This window comes from Microcaecilia unicolor, chromosome 2, assembly GCF_901765095.1.
Source record: "Microcaecilia unicolor chromosome 2, aMicUni1.1, whole genome shotgun sequence".
Lineage (NCBI taxonomy): Eukaryota > Metazoa > Chordata > Amphibia > Gymnophiona > Siphonopidae > Microcaecilia > Microcaecilia unicolor.
In genome coordinates, this window is record NC_044032.1 from 328,346,227 (window position 1) to 328,364,861 (window position 18,635).

Genomic DNA, 18,635 nt, shown 5'->3' on the forward strand with positions numbered 1-18,635 from the left:
CCTCATCTCCCCTTAAGTTCCAGCCCGAAACCTCCGTTCACAGGACAAATCCCTCCTCTCAGTACCCTTCTCCACCACCGCCAACTTCAGGCTCCGCTCATTCCGCCTCGCCTCACCCTATGCTTGGAACAACCTTCCTGAGCATCTTCAAATCTCTGCTTAAAACCCACCTCTTCATTGCTGTTTTCGGCACCTAACTCTTACCGTTCAGTAAATCCAGACTGCCCCTATCGGACTGACCGTTCACTTGTCTTCTAGATTGTAAGCTCTTTGAGCAGGGACTGTCCCTCTATGTAAATTGTACAGCGCTGCGTAACCCTAGTAGCGCTTTAGAAATGTTAAGTAGTAGTAGTAGTTGGCAGGCACAAAGTTGAAGGCTGGCCTAGAGCCCCAGGCCTGCCTCTGTCTCCTAGCTAGCGTTGTTTTCCAGCGCAGATAAGTTATGCATTCCTTCCCTGTGGTTCCCTGACTGCTGGACTCCTAAAGTGAGCGAGGCGTAAGCTTGGCTCCGTATTCTCCGCTTTAATTTATGTTGCCTCCTAAGGTCTGGGAAGGAAAACAGAAAGAGCCGCCGCAGTACCTTGTTATCTTTCCGGCGGCTGTGACAGCATACAGAGAAAGCAGAAGAAGAGCAATCAGCAGAGCGGAATTGGTGTACATAACAGCCGAGGAGCTTCGCGTACAAAAGGAATGGGAAAAGCAGAAAGAAGCGGAGCTTCGTTCCTTCAGCTCCGGAACCATTAACAGTTCTCTTCCGTTCCGTTTTCTCTTTTGGAGGAGGACCAATGTAAAGAATAAAAAGGGAGGGGAGAAACTTCAAGAAGCTAATGTGTTGGTGTCCCACTTCTACAAACCGTGTTCTATGAATACACTTGTTATATAGACGAAAGGAAGAAGCCGCCAGGGAGCTGGGTTTGTTTTCGGTTTGGTACTTAGCTGCTTTGTGAGTTGACTGTGCTCTTGTTGCTTCCTGTTTTGGTAGCAGCGGTGTTTTCATCTGCGCACGCAGGATTATTTTCTTTTCCATCAACGACAACGACGTTTCCTCGCCGGCACGCAAATGCCCGTTACTAGGGGTGCCGTGCCTTCCCCGCCGGACTCCTGTCTCTTTTCTCGACTGCGGGATCCGAAGCAGCAGTCGCCAGGAAGTGGCAGGGCCGGGGAGGAGCGAGCTGGTGCGGCAGTGCAGCTCCCAGCGCGCCTCGATGCCGGCCAAACAGGGACTAGGGCCGAGTCTACTGGCAGAGCAGCGGAGTTGGGTGACAGATTGCTGCCAGCTGTCTCCTCGCCATTTTCCCCTTCGGCCCCGACTTTCTCTCCGCCGCCCCCTCTTCTGCTCTCTTTCACTTCTTCGTCTTCGCCACAGCCCTCGGCCGCCTCCTTCTTGCTTCCTGCTTTTCGGGAGCCCCCCTGCACTAGATCCCGGTCCCGATCTGGGTTTTTGACCCAGCTACTTCATCCACCTCAGTTGCCAGCCCTGCACGATCCGGACCTGGACAACCCCCTGGAAGGAGAACACCAGTACCCCCGGGAGCCGAGCCGGGCAGGGAGAGGGAATAGCCCAATCAACAGCAGCGCCCAGACACCAGGTGAGTGAATTTTATGTAGTAGTTTCTGGTTCGGAAAGCACACCCTCTGAGTTTTGCAGTTCTAGCGTTAGCACTCTCTCTATGGAGGAGGCTAGAAGAGATCCCAACTTGTAATATACGAAGTCCAGAACTGTTTTACTCAGACCAAGTAACCTCTGGGGCTGATCATGACGCTTGAGAAACGTAATAGATTAAAAAAAAATCATCTTACCAGTGGACTTTTTATTTGACTAGTATTGGCACGGCATATTTCTATTAAATAAGAGCAATTATCTAGGTGCTAGTATTTCCACGCACCTTGTGGGTGCAAATGTATAGAGAACTTACATCACAACAAGGAGTAGCAAGGTCGAACGTGTTTAAAACAACTGGTCTCCCACGCCTTGAGACACCTATTTTCAGAGAAACTCTGGCCAAAGTCGGTGTGACGAACCGACCACTTACACGTTATTTACTGCACTTGAAGTTTAAGTTAAGTAATTTTTCACTTCTTTTTGTGGATCCATCCGTATTCTGTTAAGTTTAGCATTTTGAACTCAAAGAAATAAGGGTTTTTTTTTGTGCCAGTGATGATAAGATAAATAGCCCATAGGAACTAACTTTTCAAAATGATTGGGGGTGCTGAATTTTTTTTTTTTACAGGCGGTGTGTACCTCCCCCTTCCCCCTCCCCCTCCCTTTTTTATTATTTTTATATTTTAATTACTATTCCGAAGACACGTATTACAAAAGTCATTGTGACGAACAGTGTATGCAGTGCTTTTTTTGTAGAAAAAAAGGTGCCGGTACTCATTGTGGGCGGAGGCACCACATATGACTCCACCCCTATTATAACCACACCCACATTAGCCACACCCCTTGTTACCAGCCATAGCGCATATAAACAGATGTCATTGAAAATATTATACTAGTATAGGAGAAAAAAATGTGATTTTTTTTTTTCATTATAAATAATTTCTGTAAGCTGTTACAGCTCCAGTATACCCAGTGCAAAATAAGACAGCAGATGTAAATTCTCAAATTGGACATATTCCAGACACTAAAATGAAAATAAAATGATTTTTTTCTACCTTTGTTGTCTGGTGACTTTGTTTTTCTGATCATGCTGGCTCAGTATCTGATTCTGCTGTTATCTGTCCTCTTAACTCCGTTTCCAGAGCTTCCTTTCCATTTAGTTCTTTACTTTTCGCCTTTCTTCTTCATTTGTTGCCCTACATCCGTATGTAAAAGCTGGGTCCTGTGCAGAATTGACTGTCCAGTGAATCCAGCTTCTGCCTATTTTCTACATCCATGTACAGTTTTTCTCCTCTCTTCCATTTCCCTCATCTCATCTCATCTCCTTTCTCACTGTCTTCCCTCGCCTCCATCCATGTCCAGCATTTCTTTTCTCCCCCTGCCCTCCACTCCATCCACCCATGTCCAGCAACCCTCCTCTCCCCCTGCCCCCCTCCAGCCACCCATGCCATGCCCAGTGATTCTCCTCTCTACCCTGCCCGTCCAGCATGCATCCTCTCCCCCTGCCCTCCCCTCCACGTCCTGCACTTCTCTCTCCCCTCCCCTGCCCTTCATGCCCAGCATGTCGCCTCCCTCCCCTCATCCATGCCCAGCAATTCTCCTCTCTCTCCTGCCCTTGTCCAGCATGTCTCCTCTCCCCCCCTGCCCTCCCCTCATCCATGCCCAGCAATTCTCCTCTCTCCCTCCCCTGCCCATGTCCAGCATGTCTCCTCTCTCCCCTGCCCTCCATGCAGCAATTCTCTCTCCCCTGCCCTCCATGTCCGGCATGTCCCCTCTCTCCCCTCTCCTCTCCAAGTCGCGACGAACCGGCAGGCACGCAGAAGACGCAGGGCGCAAGCAGGTTCGTCTCCTCTGATCTCGCTTTGCTTCCCTCTCAGCGCGTCCCGCCCTCAAAGGCGGGACGCGCTGAGAGGGAAGCAACGCGAGATCAAAGGAGACGAACCTGCTTGCGCCCTGCGTCTTCTGCGTGCCTGCCTCAGTGAGTACCGCTATCTTCACTGCCGGCTGGTTTGTCGCGACTTGGGGAGAGAGGGGACATGGAGGGCAGGGGAGAGAGAATTGCTGGCATGGAGGGGAGGGGAGGGCAGGGGAGAGAGGAGAATTGCGACCGGCAAAATTAAAACGGAGCAGGAATGGACGGGAGCGGGACTTCAAACAAAAGTTGCCGGTACGCTGTACCGCCGCGTACCAGCACAAAAAAAGCACTGAGTGTATGTTAGCATAAGCTATTGTTCTGGCATAGGACACTGCATTCATGTTTCAAAATGCTCGAATGATCAGACAGACGTCTATCCAGGGCTGCCGAGGAGGAGGGCAAAATTCCCCGGGCCCAGCCTCCAAGGGGGCCAGGTGTCAGGGTCTCTCTCTTGCTCCTGACGACCTGAGTGATCATGTCCCGACAGTAGCAGGAGAGAGAAAACTCCGGCGCCGGGCCCCCCGTGGAGGCTGGGGAGGACCGGAGCTAGAGGAAAAGCAGCCACAGGGGCAGGCAGTCAGCATTGGAGGAAGACGTCTTCTGCTGGCTGGGCCTCGGGATCCCTGCCAGCTAAGGTATTTCAATCCTGTTGCGGCAGGAGCAGCGGGGGGGGGGGGGGGGGGGGGGTCAGCAGCAGGTGATTTGGAGCGGGGGCGCCTGCCCCGGGCCCTGTTAAGTCTCTCGGCGGCCCTGCGTCTTTCAGTGCAATATCAAGTATTCTTTGAAAGACAAGGATTTTTTTTTTATGACTTATCTATGATGGGATGAGTTGCTTTGCTTCTTAAGTATGAGTTCTGTAAGTTTGTGCTTTTGTTATCAACATTTTAAACCTACAAGTATTATTTTCCCGCCACGATTTGATGTCTCAATATATATGATGTGTTTTTCTTTACAGTATGTAGACCGACCCACTGTGGGGCCTTTATCATTTACATACTCGTACATCATGACTTTAATTCTCTAGCGAGAATACTACATTAATCGCTCTTTAGTTGGTTTATTGTATTCAGAGCGGTACCACTAAACAGCGTTAATGTAGTCAACTGGAGGTATAAACCATCCTCTTTTTTTCCCGAGATTTTAACACTTCTTTTCTCTTTCCCGGGAGGAATTTTTGTGTCCAATATTAAGAAGTTTATGTTCTATATTAAGAAGTTTGGTTATTTAGACATTTACTGTTTTGTAGCGGTGGTACCATTTTCTGTTATTAAGAACTATGAGGAGGTGTGAAGAGAGAATGTCACTGCTACCAATATCAATGCTGATAGATTTTTAAGGGTTTTTTTTTTGGTGCCTCCTTGGTGACATTGCATTCCTCCCCCCCTTTTTATCCTGTCTTTGTACATTATGACAACAAAGTTACAATGTTAGTTATCAGCAAGAGTACACATTTTTTATAGAAACATGACGGCAGATAAGGGCCAAAAGGCCAATCTAGTCTACCCTTCCTCAGCAACCACTAACTTCTCCTTTTCCTAAGGGATCCCACGTGCCTGTCCCATACTTTCTTAAATTCTGACACAGTCCTCGTCTCCACTACCTCTATTGGGAGGCCATTCTACTCTTCCATCATCCTTTCCATTAAAGAGTATTTTCTTAGATTCTTCCTAAGCCTATTTCCTCTTAACTTTATCCTGTGCCCTCTCATTCCGGAGTTTTCCTTCATTTTAAAAAAGCTTACCTCCTGTACAGTAATGCCACAGAGGTATTTAAACATCTCTATCATATCTTCTCTCTCCCGCCTCTCTTCCAGCGTATACATGTTGAGATTTATAAGCCTGTCCCTATACGTTTTATGTCAGAGACCTCTTACCAATTTTGTAGCCGCCTTCTGGACCGACTCCATCTTGAAGTAGGTGCGGTCTCCAGAGACCTATACATGGGAACTATCGCCTCTTTTTTTCCTGCTGATCATCCCTCTCCTTATGCACCCAAGCATTCTTGGACCTTCGCTTTTTCTACCTGTTTGGCTACCTTAAGGTCATCGACACAATCACCTCCAAGTCCCTCTCTTCTTTCGTACAGGGAGCAGTTCACACCCTATATTGTACTGTTCCCTTGGATTCTTGTAATCCAAGTGCATGACCCATTCCACGCGCAGGGCCCAAGAGACAGGCAGAGCTCGGGAGTCTCAATGTGTGGATGAGACAATAGTGCAGGGAGGAGGGTTTTAGATTTGTTAGGAACTGGTCAACATTCTGGTGAAGGGGGAGCCTATTCCGAAAGGATGGGCTTCACCTTAACCAGGGTGGGACCAGGCTGCTGGCATCGGCATTTAAAAAGGAGATAGAGCAGCTTTTAAACTAGAAATGGGGGGAAGGCCGACAGTCACTCAAAAGCGCATGGTTCGGGATAAGGTATCTTTTAAAGATATCACCAAAGCAGGGAAGATAGGGTATCCTGGTAGTGAGGTTGCAAAAGAGAACATAGTAGATCAGGTGTCCAAAAATAAAAATCAGACAAAAGATTGCAAATTAATACTGTCAAGTACTGAGTATGATGTAAATAGGAACAACAAACATAGTTTGAAATATCTATATGCGAATGCCAGAAGCCTAAGAAATAAGATGGGAGAGTTAGAATATATTGCACTATAAATGAAAAATTAGATATAATAAGCATCTCTGAGACCTGGTGGAAGGAGGATAACTAGTGGGACACTGTCATAACGGGGTACAAATTATATCGTAGTGATAGGGTGGATCTAATTGGTGGAGGGGTAGCACTGTATGCTAAGGAGAGCCTTGAATCAAATAGATTGAAAATACTGCAGGAAACAAAACACTTCTTGGAATCACTGTGGATTGAAATTCCATGTGTAAAAGGGAAAAGGATAGTGATAGGAGTGTGCTACCATCCGCCTGGCCAGGATGAACTAGCAGATGTAGAAATGTTAAAGGAAATTAGGGACGCTAACAAAGTGGGCAACACAATAATAATGGATAATTTCAATTACCCCGATATTGACTGGGTAAATGTAACATCAGGGAGGTAAAATTCCTTGACGAAATCAAGGACTGCTTTATGGAGCAGCTGGTACAGGAGCCGACGAGAGAAGGAAAAATTCTAGACCTAGTCCTTAGTGGAGCGCATGATCTGGTGTGGGAGGTAATGGTGCTGGGGCCGCTTGATAACAGTGATCATAATATGATCAGATTTGATATTAGCTTTGCAGTAAGTATACACAGGAAATCCAATACATTAGCGTTTAACTTTCAAAAAGTAGACTATGATAAAACTAGCCATTAAGCCCGTTAAAACGGGCGTGATTTCCAGCTACCCTCCTCGCCGCCGCTCCCTCCCCCCTCGTGCCGAGCCCCCTGCACTGACCTGACAGTGCCTCTCACCTCCGTGTGAAAGCGCTGCAGGCAGCAGCAGATCGCTCTGCTGCTGCCTGCAGCGCTTCCACACGGAGGTGAGAGGCACTGTCAGGTCAGTGCAGGGGGCCCAATACAGAGGGGGGGGGGGGGAGCGGCAGCAGGGATGGGGGAGGGTGGGCACGATGCTTGTTTCCAGCCTCCAGCAGCAGCGTCCGACAGTCCGACTCCGTTTCCCTCTCTGTTCCGCCCTCTGACGTCATCACGTCTTGACGCGAGGGCGGGACAGAGAGGGAAGTCTCTACTGCGCATTTGCAGGTGAGTCGGTCACTTGCCATTTATATGTTTGATGAGAAGAATGGTGAAAAAAAAACTTTAAAGGAACGGCTGTGAGGGTCAAAAATTTACATCAGGCGTGGATGCTGTTCAAAAAAAACCCTGGAAACCCAGGCTTTTCAAATATATTCCGCGTATTAAAAAGGAGGATGGAAGACCAAATGACAGCCGGCATGGTTAAAATTGAGGTGAAGGAAGCTATTAGAGTTAAAACAAAATCCTTCAGAAAATGGAAGAAGAAACAGACTGAAAATAATAAGAAACAGCATAAGGAATGTCAAGTCAAATGCAAAGCAAAGGAAGGCAAAGAGGGACTTTGAAAAAAAGATTGCGTTGGAGGCAAAATCACATAGTAAAAATTTTATTTTAGGTGTATTAAAAGCAGGAAGCCAGCAAAAGAATTAGTTGGACCGCTAGATGATCAAGGGATAAAAAGAGCGATCATGGAAGACAAAGCCGTAGCGGAGAGATTAAATGAATTCTTTGCTTCAGTCTTTACCGAGGAAGATTTGGGAGAGATACTGGTGCCAGAAATGGTGTTCAAAGCTGACGAGTTGGAAAAACTGAATGAAATCTCTACAAACCTAGAGGATGTAATGGGGCAGTTCTATAAATCGAAGAGTAGCAAATTTTCTGGACCGGATGGTATTCATCCCAGAGTACTGATAGAACTGAAAAATTAACTTGCGTAACTATTGTTAGTGATATGTAACTTATCCTTAAAATCGAGCGTGGTACCAGAAGATTGGAGGGTGCGCAATGTAACGCCTGTCATGTTCCCTGCTTGCGCAGGGTATGGGCATCTGAGGAGATGGTGGCCATCTTGGATTTGGGCATATCCAGGAGAGGGCGGCCATCTCAGAGGTGGGCGTCTTAGGATGGGGCGGCCATCTTGGTGGTGGGCAGCCACAGGAAGGAAGTCCATGTTTGGGCTTGAGGGTGTCTCTGTTTGGGGCAGCCATCTTGAAGACAGCTGTGCATGTTTGGGCTAATTCCTGCACTATTTAAAGCCTTGCCACCAGTCCTCCCACGCTTCGGCTTCTAGTCAGTTCTTTGCCACCAGTCCTCCCACGCTTCAGCTTCTATTTAGTTCTTTGGGTAGTTGCAGTGCTTTTGGATTTGCTTCTGTTTGCTGCCTGGTATTGACCTTCGCCTGATTCTGGATTTTCTACTGTTTGCTGCCTGGTATTGACCTTTGCCTGATCCTGGATTTTCTACTGTTTGCTGCCTGGTATTGACCCTTGCCTGATCCTGGATTTTCTACTGTTTGCTGCCTGGTATTGACCCTTGCCTGATCCTGGATTTTCTGCTGTTTGCTGCCTAGTATTAACCACTGTTTGCTCCTGGTCCTTTTTTGCCCGCTGCTTGGCTGTGCCCTGTGGACTTTGTTCTGGACTCAGTTCTTCCTGCTGTTGGCTTCCCAAACCTGGGGGCTCAACCCCTGGGGAACGGAGGGAGACACAGGGGGAACTTGGGGTTGGCCAACAGCTCGGTGGGGATTCTTCCTTCATCGGTCACAAGGGATCACATCTCCACTTGGCGTGTCTGACAACGCCGATTTTTTTTAATGTTCAAATCTTTTTTTATTAAGCATAAACAAATGAGGCACAAATAATGTAAAATTTACCTTTTGATATTTATACAGCACTACTCCTCATCTTTCCCCCCCCTGTAACTCTTGAGCCTGGTTCAGGTACCCCTCACCTCCTCTAGTCTCAGAGTGTTACAAGAAATATTTAAGAACAGGGGAATTTCTCAGAGCATTTGCTGTATTTATTGAATTACATTAACCTGTACTGCAAGGCTTAAAAGCATGGCACTAATTTTTAAAAGCGACCATGTGCTATCAGAACATAAAAAGACCATATAATTAGCTTAGAAAGATTTATTTACAATACAGGTTTCAGTAAATAGTGTTGCAAGCAAGAGGTAGTCTTAAGAATCTTAGAACAGGAGAATTTGTGCTTTAACACAAGACAACAGGTTCAAATCAAAAGTTAACTTACAAAAGTCCTTGTTTGTTGTCCAGCTGAGTGATGAGCAGCATGAGGTAAGAGGAGCCCAAGAGTTCTGCAGTTAGTGATGGAAGAGAAAAGAAGAGCAGGGCAGAGAGTGGAGAGTCTGTCTTTAGAGGAGCATGCTGTCTTCTTGGAGCACTGAGTTGCAAAGGGTCATGGTCCTCGGTGCACTGATCCCTGGGTATTTGCAAAGCATTATTGTCTTAGGGTCCACTGAGTTGTGGGTAATTTGCAAAGCATTATGGTCCCAGGTGCCCTTGGGTAATGTAGTTGCAGAGGAACATGATTACATCATATGCTAAAAAGCCTTTTCTCTACACATGGGCTGGCGTCCAGTTGTCTGAGGTAGCCAGCAAATGGTTTAGCAAGCAAATGGCCTCCTGTTTATGATTTCCTCTGAGTCCTTTTGTGTTCAATAGCTGGATTCACACCTCTCCAGCCTTTCTGTCTCTTGGCGTCTTTGATCTTTGGAGATGTCTTGGTGACCCACCCAGCCAACTTTTGTTTTAGGCGGGAGGAAAGAGGAAGTTTGAAAACTCTTTGAAGCAGTACCTTTTGTCTTTGTCAGAGTTTGTTTGTAATTGAATAGTCTTGTTAAGGGTTCCCAGAGGGAGGGGGAAAGAGGGACTTGAGATCCAGACCAGTTTCTCTGCTGCAGTTTCAATAAGTCTCTAAAGCTGTATTTTTATATTGGTATATATTTGTATCTGATCCAGCACAATCAATAATTGTGCTACATCTATATTAATAATTCTCACCTGAAACATTCTGAAGCTCACTCTGTGGTAGGGAAACCCTGGAGCCCTGCACTTAGGCTGTCATCACTCACTGTCACTCATGCACCACTCTCACTGATAGACCCACCCACAGCCAAGCCCCTTCCACACATAATTGCCTACATCAACGTTCTAATGAAGCTGCAACTTCCGGTTTGTGAGGTGCCAGAGATCGGAATTTAGCCCCATTACTATTTGCCCCGCCCTCGCGTCAAACGTGACGTTGAGGGCGGAGCTATGACACTTGACCAATCGCATTGCTCCGCCCTCAACGTCATCACGTTTGATGCGAGGGCGGGGCATACAACGATGTACTACGCGACGACGATTGGAGGGAGTAAGCCAGGCAGGCTGTAGGTCACAGGCAGCGAGGGAGCCAGCCAGCCACTCTCTACATCACGGGGTGGGTCGCTGGGCGGGGCGGGGTGCCCACGACCACCCTGAAGCACGGAGGGTAAGTCCAGCATCAAGGGGAGGGGGATGGGAACGAAAGCGCCTTCCTAGCGCTCGTTTCATTGGCCTCAGAAACTGGCCTTTCTTACTACCGTGTTTCCCCGAAAATATGACATCCCCCGAAAATAAGACCCTGTAGAGGTTTTGCTTATTTTGTAAATATAAGGCCTCCCCCCGAAAGTAAGGCCTAGCAAGGTTTGAGGGAGAAAATCGCCGAGGTCGCTACCCGCCCCCCCCCCCCCAGAGTCGCCATCGCCCTCCTCCACCCGGCCCAGGCCCTCTCATCGCTATTAAACTTACATCGTTGAAACCGAAGCAAGCAGATCAGCTTCAGCTACCGTCGGCCTTCCTTCACTGCCTCTGTCCCGCCCTCGCCGACGTGACGTCACACGTGGACGGGACAGAGGCAGTGAAGGAAGGCCGACGGCAGCTGAAGCTGATCTGCTTGCTGCGGTTTCAACGATGTAAGTCGAATAGCGATGAGAGGGCCTGGGCCGGGTGGAGGGGGGCGATGGCGACTCCGGGGGGGGAGGGGTGGCGGCGACCTTGGGGGGGGGGGCAGGAGACATAGGAGGTCTGAGGGGGCCTTGCAGCTGGCTGGGAGGGACGGAGGGGGGCCTTGCAGCTGCAAGGGGCCTTGGAACTGGGAGGGAGTGCAGGGGGGGCCTTGCAGCTGGGAGGGACAGAGGGCCTTGCAGCTGGCAGGGAATGAGGGGGCCTTGGAGCTGGGAGGGGTGGACAGAAGGGTGGCCTTCAAGCTGGGGAGGGGGCTATGGAGCTGGGGAGGGGGGCCTTGGAGCTGGGAGTGAAGGGCAGGGGGCCCTTGGAGCTTGGAGGGAATACGGCCTTGGAACTGGGAGGGAGTGTGGGGGGGGCCTTGCAGCTGGGAGGGACAGAGGGCCTTGCAGCTGGGAGGGAATGAGGGGGGCCTTGGAGCTGGGAGGGGTGGACAGAAGGGGGGCCTTCAAGCTGGGGAGGGGGCCATGGAGCTGGGGAGGGGGGCATTGGAGCTGGGAGTGAAGGGCAGGAGGCCCTTGGAGCTTGGAGGGAATACGGCCTTGGAACTGGGAGGGAGTGTGGGGGGTCCTTGCAGCTGGGAGGGACAGAGGGCCTTGCAGCTGGCAGGGAATGAGGGGGGCCTTGGAGCTCGGAGGGATGGACAGAAGGGGGGCCTTCAAGCTGGGGAGGGGGGCCATGGAGCTGGGGAGGGGGGCCTTGGAGCTGGGAGTGAAGGGCAGGAGGCCCTTGGAGCTTGGAGGGAATACGGCCTTGGAACTGGGAGGGAGTGTGGGGGGGGCCTTGCAGCTGGGAGGGACAGAGGGCCTTGCAGCTGGGAGGGAATGAGGGGGGCCTTGGAGCTAGGAGGGGGGGCCTTTGAGCTGGCTGGAGGGAGGCATGGGGGGCCCTTGGAGCTGGGGGGGCAGGGGGCCATGGAACTGGGAGGGGGCAGGGGGTCCTTACAGCTGGGAGGGGAATGGGGTCTTGGAACTGGGATGGAGGGCAGGGGGCCTTGGAGCTGGGGAGGGGGGGCCCTTGGAACTGGGAGGGAGGGCAGGGGGCCTTGCAGCTGGAAGGGGGGAGGGGCCTTGGAGCTGGGAGGGAGGGAGGGACCGAGGGGGGCCTTGGGCCTTGCAGCTGTGGGGGGAGGGGGGCCTAAACGAAGAGGCAGAGAATCTGACCGTGACTCCTGTACTACCGTATGGACTGCTTCCTAACATCGAGTGTGATTACGGGACTAACCTCGCTGCCGGGAGGTTCAGGGGAAGGGTCCTCGTTCCCCCGGCTTGAGGAGGAGATTTCCTCCTCCGTTGCCGGCGATGGCGTCAACTGCGGCCCAGAGTTCCCCGGACAAGCGAGCGTCGATAGGGTTTCCTGGAGCAGGCAAAGTGGTGCGAGCGGAGGAGTGGATGACATGGGAAGATCTCGGAGAGATAGGGGTTTGCTCGAAGCTTTCTACGGTAACGTAGAAATTTAATTCTGAACTTGGGAAAATACCTGAATTACGGAAAAAGACAATAACTTCTCTGATAAATGACATGATAAAAACCTCTACTGATATATCGTACAAAATTGTCAACAGAGGGAGGGGGTCTGCAACTCGGAGGGGGGAGGCCTGGAGAGAGGGGGCTCTGGAACTACCAGTAGGAGGGGGTCTGGAATGGGGGAGGGGAGGGGGTGCACCACCTGTAAAAATAATTTTTTTTTTAATTCAGCACCCCCAATCAATTTGAAAAGTTGGCTTCTGGTATGGCTGAGCCAATGGCAGCCGAGGTGGAGGAAGGTGTCTGCCAGTCCAGCGGAGGTGAGCTCTGGTGACAGAGGATTTCGGAAGACCAAAGTACGGTAGAACGCACCCATACCGGTACCGGTAGGAGTCGGTCCCAAGGGACTTTTGCTCTTTTTCAAGGGAATTTGAGTAGAACACTTTAAAAGAAAACACCACAAACTTGTAGTGAGGGATTACAGTTGTGACACAGGTGCTGAGGTCCGTTGACAGCTGCCAACGCGGTAAGGTTTATTTTTTTTTAATACAACTTGCAGGCAGGCACCCCCCTGCAGTGCTTACCGTGTTGGCATGGCCCTGGCCCTAGACATGAGCGCAAAAAGAAAGAGCTATTCTGTCGAGTACAAGAAAGGAATCGTGGAAGACTCTTGGGGCAAAAATCTTACTGCTTTCTGCAAAGAGAAGATGTTGAGTATCCGATTAGTCCGAAAATGGCGAGCAGATTACGGTAACCTCAGTCAACAAGTGGACAACGGAAATGCTAAAAAGCGCAAGTGTGGATCAGGTCGGCAACCATTATTTTCCGAGCTGGAAGACCTGATCTGTGAATGGGTTGTTGACAGGAGAGCAAAGGCTTTGGTTGTGAATAGGGCTCAGATTCAAGAATTTGCCCTGCAATGGCACCACAGTTCGAAATAGCCTCCAAAGAATTCAAAGCATCACAACACCGGCTGGATAGTTCCTTCAGCGAAGTGAACTGTCTTTAAGAAGATCCACAACACTGTTTAGGCTGGAAGATGCTGAAATTATTAAACGTGCATTTGCATTCAAGTCCTTTATTGATGACGCTGACTTCTCTAAATACAATCTTTCCAACATGATTGCTATGGATGAAACTGCAGTGTTTATGGGCCAAGCATCTCAAACAACAATTGAACAGCGGGGGTGCCTCCTCAGTGTACATTCCCTCCACTGCTTACGAAAGTGCACGTGTTACCTGTATTTTGGCAATTCGTCTGGATGGCACTAAAGTCCACCTTTAATAATTTCTAAGGGCAAGAAGGATAAGATTGAACGTGTTTCAGGCATTTTTATTCTTGAAACTGAAAAGCCTGGGCCACACAAACAGTTATAAGGAAGTGGGTCGATGTAATGCTGCCGCTTGTTATGCGAGGGAGCCAAAGAGGTCTGCTAGTCTGGGATGCAGCCAGCACACACCGCGCGAAAGACATGAAGAAATTTCTTCACGAAAGAAAAATAGATCAAATAATGATTCCCGCAGGAATGACGGCCTATCTCCAGACACTTGATATTGCAATAAACAAGCCATTTAAGGACAATTTGCGCATGGAAATTAATGACTACATTGAAAATAGAATGGAGAGAAATCAGCGTGGGAACTTTGTGAAGCCTAAACTGCAAGAAGTTGTGACTTGGGTGAAGAATTCATGGGAGAAAATCACTGACAGTTGCATTGCAAATGCACTACGAGCAGGCTACCTTGACAAGAAGTACTCATTTAAGGACAGTGCTATTGCTAGACATGAGAGATTTGGGCCAATGATTCTGAAAGAAATGGAAGTCACAAGAAATTCACGAGGAAATTCAGGGTTTGGATTGTTATGATGATGTTCCAGAAGATGATGACATCATTGTCATTGAATAAATCTTGCTTTGTGTTCATAAATATCGGGATCGGTAAATGTACCATAGATTGTTGTACATGGAAATACCGGTAATGGTAGTAACAAGAAATTCTTGATAGGATTCACAGTTTGTCTGGTTATGCTGGTTTGTGATGACAACTATTGTATAGTATATAATAATGTTCATTTTTTTTGTTCAACAATAAATGTGAATTCTTCTTCATGAAAAAATAAAACATCCCCTGAAAATAAGACCTAGCGCATCTTTGGGAGCAAAAATTAATATAAGACACTGTCTTATTTTCGGGGAAACAGGGTAGTGTTTCAATAATTCTGACAATTAAACTCATATCATTCCAAGAGCATGAGCTATTATATATTCAATAAATGTCCTCTAGCAGCTGGTGTCAGTCATCCAGAATGGTGCCCACCTATTCTGGAACTTCAAACCTTTAGCGATGATATATTCTCAACTCCCACTTTTCTAATCTCATCAGGGACAGCATTTGTGAATCAGAGATGGATCTCTAGCCGAAAGCTACTCCAGCAAGATAGTCTTTTTGACTACGATCGTGGCTCGAATTACAAACTCTCGATGTCCCTGGGGCTCTGGAGAGCTCAAACTTGGATACCCAAACAGTAACCCCGGGTCAATATGCCAGCTCTCCTTCCATATATTTGATATCTGCCTAAGCAGGCGCGTCCAAAAATGTTTAATCCTTGGGCACAGCCAGAACATATGGCCCAAAGTAGCCCCTTCATGACCACACTTTGGGCAGGCTCCATCTGGCGAAAGTCCCATATGAAAGCCCTTTGAGGTAACGTGTAATCTTAAGGCAAATTTATACTGTAGCTCCCACTGAGAAGAGGACCGTGAAATTCTCCGTAGTGCTAGAACGTGGGATTTATATAATTCCACTGACAGACTTGTTCCCAACTCTACATTCCATAATTTGATAGATTTGCAAAATTGAGCTCCGGTGCAGTGTCCCAAATATGTCTATGATAGAAGGATAACGGAATCTTTTGACATGCAGTCAGTGGAAAAAGCCGTTGTTATCTCCTCTGTACATCCTCCGAAAGATTTTCCAAGGGTAAACCATTTATGTAATGTTTCAGTTGATGAGAATGAAAATTGTCTTTCGCTGACAATGAGGAGTGGTGGACTTTGGTCCTGAGGAACTGAGTTTGATTCCCACTTCAGGCACAGGCAGCTCCTTGCAACTCTGGGCAAGTCACTTAACCCTCCATTGCCCCAGGGTCAAATAAGTACCCGTATATAATATGTAAGCCGCATTGAGCCTGCCATGAGTGGGAAAGCGCGGGGTACAAATATAACTAAAATAAAAAATTCCTGTTGTAACAAGGCGAAAGACTTAATCCGCCCCTCTTCTGTAAGAACATGAAACAGATAAATTATCCCTTTTATCTGCCATTCTTTAAATGTTGGATAAAGAGTTCCAGGTGGAAAAGCTGGGTTACCACAGATAGCCAGAAAGGGGGTAACTCTTGCTGAGAAATGGTGGTGATGACAAATCCATTTCCAAACTGCCTTTGCAGATGGCAAAATTAAGGATGATCGAAGCACCTTAGGTGCCAGTCCTCCTCCGGAGTGGATTAAACAGCTAAAATGTGTATTTCCAGTTAATGCTAATTCTATAGATGTAGGTGAAAATTCTTGGGTGGATTGTAACCAGTCTGCAATATGTCTAATTCCACCAGCAACAGTAATATGCCTCAAACTTAATAAGCCTAACCTCCCATACTCCACTGGAATTTGTAAAACTGAAAGAGGCACTCTTGGTCTCTTCCCTTGCCAAAGATACCGCTGTAGGCAGTGGTTTAATTTCTTCTCATCCCCCTTTTTAAGAAACAAAGTTAATACCTGGAAGGTCTACAACCATCGTGGAATAATTAGCATATTATACAACATTATGCGACCAAGTAATGACAATGGCTCACGTGGTTCTGGTGTCTGAGTGCCTGAGACCATGACACCTTTGTTGTGTGTTTTGAAGGGAGCAGAAGAGGTTGCGGGAGTAGAGGTGGGCAGAGAGATAGTCAAAACTCTGGCTTTTGCGGATGACTTATTGGTGATTATGAGGAACCCAGAAGATTCTTTGCCAAATTTATTGAAGATCATTCAGAATTTCGGGTTATACTCAGGTTTCACTTTAAATATTCAAAAGTCACAGGCATACCAGCAAGAAATATAAGTAGTTCATCACGCACTTTTTGAACCTCCATTACCCCAACTGCAGAGGTCTTAAGTACAAATCTTTACATGCATCTAGCTTCTCTTATACCTGTACGCAACTATGGAATAAACTACCTAACACCATAAATCAGCGCATGATCTGGCAACCTTCCGAAAATTACTAAAAACCTACCTGTTTAAAGAGACTACAAAGAGAATCTTCCATAATGTCTTCACTAATCTACATCAGTACTAGCCAATATTGAACTCTCTAAATTAAGACACTTTAATCCAACATTATCATTACTGAACATTATACTATGTCTTACCCCCACTCACATATTCCGAATTACTTACTTATTACTTCTAATATACCTGTTTTTCTTTGTACCTTATTTGCAACAATATTTTGTATTCTGTTAATGATGTCCGCCTTTGCGACATAATGTAAGCCACATTGAGCTGCAGATAGGTGGGAAAATGTGGGATACAAATGCAGCAAATAATAGTCTCTGATAATAATTTTACTACATTAACCTTATACAATTGTGATAAATCACTAGATATATGCACCCCCAGATATTTAAATGAATTCCCCGCCCAAGTCAGTGGAAATGAGCCCCGCCAATTAACACCCTCCCATACACCGATAAAGCCTGTGACTTTTGAATATTAAAGTGAAACCTGAGTATAACCCGAAATTCTGGATGATCTTCAATAAATTTGGCAAAGAATCTTCTGGGTTCCTCATAATCACCAATAAGTCATCCGCAAAAGCCAGAGTTTTGACTATCTCTCCGCCCCACTCTACTCCCGCAACCTCTTCTGCTCCTTCAAAACACACAATAAAGGTGTCACGGTCTCAGGCTCTCGGACACCGGAACCACGTGAGCCCTTGGACCACTGCCGCCAAGCGGCAGCAGTAGGCAAGACCCCCAGCCAGGACTGGGGTAAACAAACAAGGCAGGAGAAGCTGTAAACAGGCAAAGCTGAAACAACCAAACTGGAACCAAAGCAGTAGGCATGCAGGGAATGAGCAGGACAGAACAACCACCTGCGCTTGACCACCGTTCTACAGAGGTTTGAGCCCCCAGGTGCAGGCGACCAGCAGGACTTAACTGGACTGAGCTTGCAGACCCGGACTGGACCAACAGGGATCAAGCTTGACTAAAGGGGGTTGGGACTCGGGGTTCTCACACCGGATACTAGGTACAGAAACAAGCTTGACTAAAACAGGATTAGGGTTCAGGATGCTCACACAGGATACAAGGTACAGAAACAAGCAAGGCAGAAGTGCTCCTATCAGCACCAAAAGGGTAAAAGCAAGGCAGAAGTGCTCCAAACAGCACACCAACTAACCTCGACCTTTGGCATTGCAAAGGCAAAGTAGAAAGTTTCCAGGTGGTTAATAAAGCCCATCAGCAGATGAGGCTCAGCTGTAGGAATCTCAAGGCAGCTTAGAGTGAGGCTTGCTGCCAAACTTCAAACCAAGTCTGGAGGGCTAGAATCTGGACCGGAAGAAAGTCTGGAATGTGTAGGGAGACAGCAAGACAGTCTGTGGCAGCCACTGGTTCTGGCCACCAGAGGGCTAGGTGAGCAAGCCAAGGAAAACAGTCACAATTGTGACAAAAGGCTCCTAAAGTTAAGACAAAGAGCAGAGGTGAGAGGGGGGCAACCTTGATGTGTACCCTGCATATTGGAAATGGTGAGGTCTTAACCCCATTGATTATCAAAGAAGCCATTGGTTTAGTATATAATTCCTGGATGGTCCGGAGAAGAACCAATCTCGAAAGCCCATGTATCCAGAACCTCGAGTAAGTAATCCCAGTTAACTTTGTCAAAAGCTTTCTCGGCATCTAGACTAACTATCTGTCACGATCTCAGGTTCAAACAAACAGTCACTAGAACGTGAACCCTTGGACCACTGCCAAGGAGCGGCAGCGGCAGGCAAGACCCCCAGCTGGGACTGTGCAAACAAGCGAGGCTGGAGCTGGAATCTGGAATGGATGGCCAGGAACAACAGGACTGGAGCTGCGGCTGTAGGCAGACAATGCTGGAACCACAGGATTGGGATAACAGGAGGCAAACAG

The 18,635-nt window shown here is 47.8% G+C and overlaps 1 protein-coding gene across 3 annotated transcripts in view; it reads left to right on the plus strand.

Annotated features, from left to right (window-relative positions):
- The first annotated feature begins 525 nt into the window (after positions 1–525).
- RNF38 (ring finger protein 38) overlaps positions 526–18,635 on the plus strand; it is a 348,251-nt gene continuing 330,141 nt past the window's right edge. For all 3 annotated transcript variants that reach the window (XM_030194345.1, XM_030194346.1, XM_030194347.1), the window contains exon 1: positions 526–1,589. In XM_030194345.1, the coding sequence (XP_030050205.1) occupies positions 1,061–1,589 (529 nt within the window). In that variant the 5' untranslated portion in view covers positions 526–1,060. The remainder of the gene's footprint in view (positions 1,590–18,635) is intronic.